Consider the following 9,831-nt stretch of genomic DNA (forward strand, 5'->3'; position numbering starts at 1 on the left):
GAGATGGGAGCTGATGATGAGGAGTTCTCTTAGGACCTTCTCCAGGGGATGTGTGGCATCTTGGTCTTCCCTGCCTGAGTCTTTCCTTCTCAGCAAGATGCCTGCAGGAAATCAAAAAGAAACTTCATCACAAGAAGGGAGTGATGATAGCTCCCTTGAGTAGCTCCATCCAACTTGGATAGCTCATTTAAAGCTCAACTAAAACTTTAGAGCAGTGATTCCCAAACTTTGGCCTTCCAAGTGTTATGGACTTCAGCTTCCAGAATCCTAGACCATTGGCCAACCATTGAACAACTATTGGATAGCTCATTTAAAGTTCAACTAAAACCTTTAGAGCAGTGATTATCAAACTTTGGCCTTCTGACAACTGAAGTCCAAAACATCTGGAGAACCAGAGTTTAGGAATCACTTCTTTAGAGGAGTCACTGTCCCACTAACATTAACATCACCAGCAACAACCAGCCACAAGCTCTAGTCTTTAAAACAAGGATGGATCCTCCTATCTGTTTTCTCTGCAACATGCTTCATTTTATAAACTCTTGGTCCTTTTCTCCCTTCATCTTTCTTCCTCTGTACCTCCAGGGCAAGTGGTTTTTTCCACCATGTGTCCAGGAACCTGAGAATTTCCGTCACCGCCACGTCCATTGATGCTCCTGCAAGAGCAAGATGTGAAGAGCATCTCCCGAACACGGTCTTCTCCCAAATGGAGGAACTTGATGAGTAGGATGGATTTGGAAAGGCTGAGGACCAAGAGAGCCATACAGCTGGTGAAAAAGACACCTAGGGGAGAAAAGAAGGAGCCCTTCATCAAGGGTGGCAAAGATGAGAGCTTGTTGTGGTTATGTGCCTTCAAGTCATTTCCAGTTCATGGCAACCCTAAAGCAAACCTATCACTGGGTTTTCCTGGCAAGATTACTTCAGAAGACGTTTGACACCACTGACCTTCCTCTGAGGCTGAGAGAGTGAGATGTGTCCAAGGTCACCCAGTAGGTTTCCATGGCTGAGTGGGAACTTGAACCCTGGTCTCCTGGAGTCCTAGTCCAACACCCAAATCACTTAGCTAATATGAATGCTAATATGGATGTACTCACTGATCAGAGGAGTGCTTTTTCTGGCTCCCGGAAGATTGTCAGACATATTGACCTTGAAGAGAGTGTAACCAACCAGGACACTTGTTTTGAATGTTATCCTTGTTCCCGAATTCGGGGGCAAGTAGAAACTGCCCAGGTCCACAGCCACCAAGAAGATGCTGGGAATTAGCAAGCTGACCACATAAAGGAGGGGACGCCTGCGGATAACAATCTGGAGGAAATGGGTAGGGAGAAATTGAATGAATGAGTAAATAAATATGGCACAATATTGCTTAAAATGGGACGCTCTGCTCTTTTTCTTTGGTATAGTCAGCCCTCGACATTTGCAGATTTGACTTTTGCAGATTTGATCACTTGTGGATATAATATGTTACCTCTAGGGATTGCTAGATACTCCAGAGAAATTATGTGGGAAGTTGACCATAGGGTTGTGCTAGAGGACCTAGAGATCCCTAGAGAAAATACTTCTCTAGGTGTTTGTAGGTCCTCCAGTGTGATTCTACGGCCAGATTCTAGCAGATGTTGGCCACAGAGTTCAGCTGGAGGACCTAGAGATTCCTAGAGAGGTGTTCTCTCAGGTTAAAAAAGTAGTGTTTTTAATTTGCTTTTTTTCCTCTTTCATGGGGACCCTGTGCCCCAACCTTAGCAAATGTGGACGGCCTACTATATTTTAAATACAACACTTTTTTATTTCATATTTTTGTACAGGCTGAGTTTCCCTTACCCAAAATGCTTGAGACCAGAAATGTTTTAGATTTTGAAGTGTTTGGATTTTGGAATATCTGGAGATGGGACCCTTGTCTAAACACGAAATGCATTTACGTTTCCTAGACACCTTATAAACATAACCTGAAGGTAATTTTATACACAATGTTTTAAGTAATGTTGTGCATGAAACAACGTTTGTGTGCACTAAACCATCAGAAAGCAAAGGGGTCACTATCTCTGCCACCCAGAGGAATCAGAAATACAATGGCATGGACAATTCTCACTTTGGGATCCGGTGATATACCTTTACTTTTGGGGAGCTTATCTCCTTCCTTCATCGCTGACCTTCCAAGTCCTAGCCTTCTTTTTCTTTCTTGGGTACAGCCTTCATTTTAATGACGGAGCCTGCATTTGTAAAGATATCTCTATTCCTCTCCTTCTCCACCCCTTTCCTGCCCTGTTTTTCATGGGAACATACCCTGGTCCAGAATTGCCATCTGCAAAGTCTCCACCACCAAATTCCTTCCCATGCCATCTTACAGGCAAGTATAAGCTTATTGCCTTTATATTCCCCAGGGGAGAAAGAAAGAAAAAAGCAGGAGGGGGAAAAAAAAGAAGAGAACACTTTCAATTTAGCTGCATTTACCATTAGATACCCTTCAGGTGTTAGCGATATTATGCCACCATTTCATTATCCATTAACGCCAGGTAATAATAAGTCCAGAAAAGGTTTTTGCAGCCCATTGCTGCTAATGAAAGGGATTCATCTCCTTCGGTGCCCATTCAGCAGCTGTAAACTGGAGAGGGAATATTACCCAAGGTGAGTTGTCAACTGTCTCCTTGGGTCCCACCAGTATTAAATTGTACATAGCTGCCTTCATGGCACAACGGAAGGGAGATGTTTAGCCTTTGGTTTCCAGCCGAAGAGAGATGCTGTCTCCTCACTCATGTCTTCAACAACGACGACAACAACAACAACAAATAATGTTAATGGATCACTCTCTGGGTTCTACATGGCCAACTATAATTGAATATTGCAAATACAGTTGCACTTTTAATGCTCAACATGTACATTTTAACAACAATAAAAAAACTCTGTACTAAATTTGTCCAAATGCAAACTATTTTTAATTCTGTTGCTAATAATATTTTTTAGCTTTTGCATGAAGTGAACATTGAGCTGTATCTGTTTACATTTTTGTAAACCACCTTGATTCCCAAACTGAGGAGGAGAAAAGGGAATTGGGAGAGAAAGTTCCTGGGTTGCAACAGCAGATAGCATTTTTTTTACACTTACATGAAATCGAATTTGAGCAAAACCTCCAGGTTGACTTTGTAGGATGTGCTGCTCCGGAAGCACAGAGACCAGCTCCCATTCGTTGTCATTCAGAAACAGTTGCTGGTCTCTCTGTATCTCTTCATAGCTCCTCCAGAAAGCAAGATCCACCTCCTGAACTGAGAAGTACACAATGAAGAAAGCCTTTGGGAAAACAGTACGCAAAGGGATCTCGTAGCACCTTTGAGACTCACAGTGAGAAAGAAGTTGTAGCACAAGCTTTTGTAGACTGAGTCTGCACCCTCAGATGCATGGATTACATCTATTCACTCCATGCATCTGAAGAAGTAGACCTAAGGCTCCATCTGCACTGCAGAAATAATGCAGTTGGACTCCGCTCTAACTGCTATGGCTCCATCCAGATGGAGCCAAACACAAAGCAAGAGGAAAGGCACCTGTATCCAGCTTTAAAATGGCTAAGCTTCCTCCCAGCACAGAATAAAGCTCACAATGTTCTGGGATTTGCACAGGGTGGTCTTGAACCTACACATTCCCACTAGTGCAAGGCCAGTCTCACCTGTGTGCAAGGCACTACTGAAAGTCAGGCTGCAGTTCTGGCTGTCGAAGGGGAAGGCATACATCTCCAGGTTGCATGCTGACACCACTTGCATGGGCTTGTAGTGCTTGACCACACCAGTGGCATTTAAGTAAACATAAGGGAGATCGGGAGATCTGCTGACATCCACGCTGTCCCAAAGAGAAAGAGAAAGAGGTTGGTAGGGATGAACAGCTCCACGCAACAGTTGGCCAGTACAACAAACTTTATTTATTTCCTATCCCTCCTTTTGTGTTACAGTCTAAAAACACCAGTATTAAAGCATCTTAATTTTATGAAGAACGGAGGAAACAGCATTTTAAGGAGGAACCCACATGAACGCTAGAGGGAACCTGGAGTCATCATTAACCAGCCCAACCAGATCCAGAACTTACGATTCGCCAATGATAATATCTGGAACCCAGACGGAGCTGACCGGCAGTGAGATCTCTTGGATCCCATCATAGCGGCTGGAATTCCAAGTGAGGTATTCATCCTTCCAGATCTGTGAAAGAGAAAAGTGGCATGAGTCTGTTGATATGTTTCCAAACAGTTCTAAAACATGAACAATAGATTTGCAACTAAGGAAGAACTTGGGGCTGGGCAAGTGCCCATTTTAAAAGATGGGCACAAAGAACTTGGGGCTGGGCAAGTGCCCATTTTAAAAGATGGGCACAAAGAACTTGGGGCTGGGAAAGTGCCCATTTTAAAAGATGGGCACAAAGAACTTGGGGCTGGGAAAGTGCCCATTTTAAAAGATGGGCACGAAGAAGTGAGTTGAACACAGATGATAAATGAGTCCTAGCAATTACCAGTTGGGTAATCCTTACCAATTGAACTACAGTCTTGTGGACCAAAGTTGTTCAAAGTGCCCTTGTTAGTAAACAGGAGTGAAATGCTCCCTGGGTTGGTGATTTAACCAGGCACTCATTGCTTTGTGTCTAGGGATGCCAGTTATCCCAGTTCTGATCCAGCTGTAATGATTCTGGCCTTGGTGGTCTAAACTAATTTTGCTGGAGAAATGCTTGCACTCAGTGACAACTGATGGTTCCAGTTTCACTGAGTTGGAAAAAACCCTCCTAGGTTTCAGTCCAAATTTTCAAGGAGTTCTCCTCCAAGCTGCTGAAGCTACTCTGGAGACAAGTTTCAGCATCTTGGATGGCTCCTTTAGAGGTGAACTAAATCCTTGCTCGGGCTTGGAAACCCCACTGAGTGACCCTGGGAAAGTTGCACTCTCTCAGCCTCTGAAGAAGACCATGACAAGCCCCCTTTGCACCCATCATGCCAAGAAAAAGGGTTGTGTGACTTTAAGACACACAACAACAACAACAGTCATGGAAGCCACCAGCCTTCCCTATTTGTATCAGGAGCTCAGCATGGCTGCCCTTCACTGCCTATCACTCTGGGAAGAGGGATCCAAATGACATTAATAAGCAGGAATGAAGAGGAATTACAGGGGAGGAGGGAAGGCTATGGGTGAGTTACACAAATTTCCTTCTGACCCACGATGGGTCCTGTGCATTGGTCCTCCTTACCTGCCGATACCAGATGCTTGAAATCAGCTTCTGATTTTGGGCATCCTGCAGAGAAAGAAAGAAAAAAAATCATAAAATGATGGCAATAATGATCGTGATTGCTTGCATGACAACGTCTTGTGCTTTTAGTTTGGTTTGGGGCTTTTCCTGCTCTTCACAAACTGGTCCTTACAGGTCAGGATCGCCACCTGGAATGCTTCATTGCCCAGGTGAGGTGGGCACCATTCACTGCGGCTGCCCAGAACTGAACAGACAAATTGGCCAGAGGACCAATTTGAGCATCCCTCAGTCTCTTTTGCATTATCACTTTGTCAGTCCTGAACTCTCAGGTATCCAGCTCTGTCTGACACTCCTGGCAGTAAATTATCATGGATGAAATGGCCTGTTCTTGGCACTGTAAACAAATTGCCTCTCTCTCTCTCTCTCTCTTTCTCTCTCCCCTCCGCGTTAATTAGTTACCGTGACATTAATCAGGTTGCTAAGAATAATGCATATTCTCTGCAAAGGAAGGCATTAAAAATACCAAAACAGAACTGAATAGCTGATGCTCCCATCTGCAAAGCCCAAAATCTCGATAGCACCTGCCCCACAAAGAGAAGGACAGAGCAATGCCAGCCTCCAGCCACACAAGGGAGAAAGAAGAGGAATACGGAAATTTGCAGGACTTCCAGTGTGATAACCACCATGTGTCTTCACCCTGCCAGGGGTGGACGATGGTCCCCGTAACACAGAGATGGTGCATCCAACCTGGGTTTTAGCTTGAATTTTAAATGAAGGATGCAAGATCCTGAGCCTTATCTCCCAAAACAGTATGAATGTCTTGGAGGACCATTTTCAATTTAGTACAGTGGGCCCTTGGTATCTGCTGGGCTTTGGTTCCAGGACCCTGCATGGATACCAAAATCCATGGGTGCTCAAGTCCCATTAGATACAATGGCATAATAAAATGATGTCCCTTATATAAAGTGGGAAATTTAGAGTTTGCTTTTGGGCATTTATATACAGCTGGCCCTTGGTATCCCCTGGGGTTTAGTCCCAGGACCTCCCATGTATAGCAAAATCCATGGACGCTCAAGTCCCATTAGGCGCAATGGCATAAAAAATGTTGCCCCTTATATAAAATGGCAAAATCAAGGTTTGTTTATTGGAATGTATATATTTTAAAACTATTTTCAAGCTGCGGATGGCTGAATCCATGGATAAAAAAAATACTATGGATATGGAGGGCTGTTTGTACTTAAATCTGGAGCAGCTTCATTACTCACAGGGATGGGAACCACCTGCTGGCATGGGGCAGAACCATGGTAAATATGACTTCTAGCTGGACCCGGAGTCTTGCTTGGTTACCTATCCATTCCCTTTTGTACCTACCACCCTTGAAAAGCTCTTTCTTTCTACCAGACATAGGCTTGGCGAAGCTTTCTTTGCTTATTCTTGTCTTCCTAGCCTCAACGTTGGGGAGGAGGGGACTTGAACATCTTCTGAAACTTCAGAAAAAGTAACTGGAATGCCTCCTGAGTTTCTCTCCATGCCAGCTGGCCAATGTAATTGCTCCTCTTCCTTCCCTCTTTGCTTGGGCTCACGCATTCAGATCCCTTCCATCTTGCTTGTTAAAAGCCAAGGATATTTGGGAGAATTGGAATTCATTAGTCTTCCTCACACAGGAAGCCTACTTAGTCTTAAATTGGTGGTTAGGAAACATCCAGATAATTCCTCCACTTTCTTATTTATCTTCCCGCCCGCCAGTTCGGCATCCTGTCGGAACAGATGCCTCGACGTCTGTCTGGGAGGCTCTAGCCGTCGGAGTGGAAGACGAAGGTACGTGGAATTTCGGCATTGACAAAACTCAATCTAAACAAATTGGAGCACTTTCTCCGTTGACTAGATTATCCGTCTCATCAGATTTCCCCAAGGTCCCCCTAATAAGTGGAGATTCTCCGACAGCTCCCGCCTTTTATGTGCAGGAAACAGGAGGCAAAAGATCAACAAAAGGAGTTGGAGGCGAGGCAAGAGTGCGCCATGTGCCTCAATGGCTGCTGAATTGCTCCTCTATTACATGTGCACACCTGCCAAGGCCCTGGCATGCGCGGTCTCTTTCCTTTTAGTGCCTATGTCTCCCAACAACACCCCCAAATTTCTCCCCGATCACTGGGGGTGGGTGGGTGGGAGAGGTACAAAAAGGTTTATCATCTGCGAAAGTTTGTTATACTAACACAGAAGCAACAATAACAACAACAAGAGAAGACAACAATTCCTTTTCCCAACACAACGGCAAACCCTGAGCTAAATACAACTGGTTAGCTCTAGAATAGACTCAGGCTCTTTGAAACTACACTTGTCCCTCCACATTTGCTGGGGTTAGGGGCACAAGACCCCCATGAATGTGTAAAAACCACAAAATAACAAAAACTCTTATGTTTTTACCTAAAGTGCTCATTCCCATTAAAAGAAACAAGAAAAAGAAGACAGAAAAACAAGACCAGGAATTGCAATGTTGTGAGCTATTGTTGACAGCCTTACCTAAAACTCTACTTGCTACATAGTTTTTAGACATAGTGGGGGGTCCAGACAGCTCTATCCTTTCCTCAAACAATTCCTGAGCATCTAGTTTCCAGAAGTGCTGCAAAGACGGTGCCCAACTATGGCAGGTAATTGCAGACTTTGCTCTGTGGTTTGCTTATTCCTGTATCATCCTGATGGCAAGTCTACATTTACACACATACACCCCGAAGGCCAGAGGAATCTATCTGACTTAGGGTTCCTTTGTTCCCCTTTAAAGCCATTTCCCCTGCAAGGTGTTCAACAGCGTTGCATCCTGCACCCATCACCAGCACCAAATGAGCAAGGAGTTGTCTTTACCACATCCAAGACCGCATGGACAAAGAGGTCAAGGTAGACCATGGTGGCCCTTGCCCAGTTCTGGACGGGCCGGACTCCCTTGCCATAGTTTTTCAGAAGACGCCGGGTCAAGCGATGCAAGGAAGAGTTCCCGGGTCGTTGAGTGGCTCCAGCCAGGCTTCCTGGTGAGCAAAGAAGAACAAATGATTTACCTTGGTGGAAATGGAAAGAAAGGAAGCTGATGTTTCCTTGCAAAGAGTGGATATTGCTGGAGTAGCAGGCCAGGCATGGTCAGAATTAAAGACCTCTGTAGCATCATTGCTGAACTCATGGAAGTGCCTTTATGGACTACAACTCCCAGGATCTCCCATGTATTCTGGGAGTTGTAGTCCAAAACCAGGACTTTTCTACATTCAGAGAAGTAACTACAAGGGCATTGCCCCTCTAAATAAGACCTTTGCCCATTCCCATGATATTTTCCTTCAGTCCCCAAATGTCTAACATTGCAGAGAGTGAGACACTGAAAATCATTCCCACCGAGAACATACCGTCCAACATTTCACTGATGAAAACTGGGACATGAAAGGCCAAGCAAGATCTTTGGGTTTTCAAGCCAGTTTCATATTTACCTTCCAGAGTCTATTCGAATCTTTCTTGGAGAGCAGAGAAGCAATTAGCAGCAAATATTTGCAATGAACAAACAAATAAATAAAGGTTGCCTCTGGGCACCCAGGTGGGAACAGAGTTGCCCCATCTCCCCTGGCATGGCATTGTCTCTCCTGGTGGCTCTGATGCCCAATCTTTCCCCAAGCTCTGAAGTCGCTTTATATTTTTTGATAATAGACCCCTGTTTCCTGTTAATGGGCTTTCAGGCTCAGCATTCTGCAGATCTCATTCAGGAATCTCAACCAAGTGAATGTGGAATAGGAATTAGTGGACCCAGGAACCCATGTGGTTTGAAAGCTAATGAGATTTTGTCTGGTCCCCTACATGGGCGCGCTTCTCTTCTCTTCCCTTCCCTTTCTCCTTTTTCATATAAGCTAGTTCAAAAAATCAGTTTGCATAGTAGAAAGTGTACAAGAGAAGGCAATCGGGAATGCTGAGCATTTGGGCAGAAGGAGGGGAGGAGATATGGGGACCCAAAATTGCAAGTGACACATTCCTGAGGAGGCACCCCTCAGAAATGTAAAAGAGATGCGCCTCTCCCTCTGTTCAGGCCCTTGGGGAACTCAGTCTCCCGGACTCATTGGGCCGGAGCAAATTGCCAATGTGTGTGAGCAAAATCTAATCTTGCAGCGTGCGGACGCCGCCCGCATCTCCTAGCATACACGACGGCACCTCGGATAGCTGTTTTGATGATGAGCTGCCGAAGCTTACAAGGGTTCCAGCAGGAAACTGTAAATGAGATGTCCTCTCGCAGCGGGCTTGGCCTGCTCATGGCCATGTTTTATATGAAGGATGCTATGCTAAAGAGCCCAGCTGGAAAGCTGTTCCTATCCTTGATCAAAGTTACGCAGGCTCTCCCCTAAAAGGCTAAGGAACATGGGCTGTAGCATTGAATCATACAGTTGGAAGAGACCCCAAGCGGCATCCATTCCAACCCCATTTTGCCATGCAGGAAGGCACAACCCAAGCCTTCCTATGACAGATGGCCATCCAGCCCCTGTTTTGGTCACCCTTCTCTGGATACACTTCAGCTTGTCCAAATCCTTTTTGAATTATGGTGTCCAGAACTGGACACAGGGTTATTCCAAGTGAGGCCTGACCAAGGCAAAGAGAGGCAAGGGC

At 45.0% G+C, this 9,831-nt stretch overlaps 1 protein-coding gene across 1 annotated transcript; it reads right to left on the reverse strand.

Moving 5' to 3' along the window:
* Positions 1–366: 366 nt before the first annotated feature.
* Positions 367–9,487, reverse strand: LOC149306914 (5-hydroxytryptamine receptor 3B-like). The gene is made up of 8 exons (XM_089538226.1): positions 9,382–9,487; positions 8,065–8,225; positions 5,206–5,250; positions 4,066–4,175; positions 3,653–3,822; positions 3,097–3,254; positions 1,092–1,302; positions 367–780 (listed from the first exon to the last, which is right to left on the reverse strand). The coding sequence occupies exons 1-8, from the start codon at positions 9,485–9,487 to the stop codon at positions 557–559; spliced, it is 1,185 nt and encodes a 394-aa protein (XP_089394352.1). The 3' UTR covers positions 367–556.
* Positions 9,488–9,831: the final 344 nt, after the last annotated feature.

Source organism: Sceloporus occidentalis, unplaced genomic scaffold (genome assembly GCF_023333645.1).
Source record: "Sceloporus occidentalis isolate IW3139 unplaced genomic scaffold, rSceOcc1.0.p SCAF_9, whole genome shotgun sequence".
Taxonomy (NCBI): Eukaryota; Metazoa; Chordata; class Lepidosauria; order Squamata; family Phrynosomatidae; genus Sceloporus; species Sceloporus occidentalis.

Coding starts and splice junctions, on each gene's coding strand:
- LOC149306914 (XM_089538226.1), bottom strand. CDS start 9,487: ATGGCCATGAGCAGGCCAAGCCCGCTGCGAGAGGACATCTCATTTACA. Junction 8,226..9,381: donor CATCAAAACAGCTATCCGAG/GTGCCGTCGTGT, acceptor TTTGCTCACCAG/GAAGCCTGGCTGGAGCCACT. Junction 1,303..3,096: donor TTGCTCAAATTCGATTTCAT/GTAAGTGTAAAA, acceptor CATTTCCTCCAG/ATTGTTATCCGCAGGCGTCC.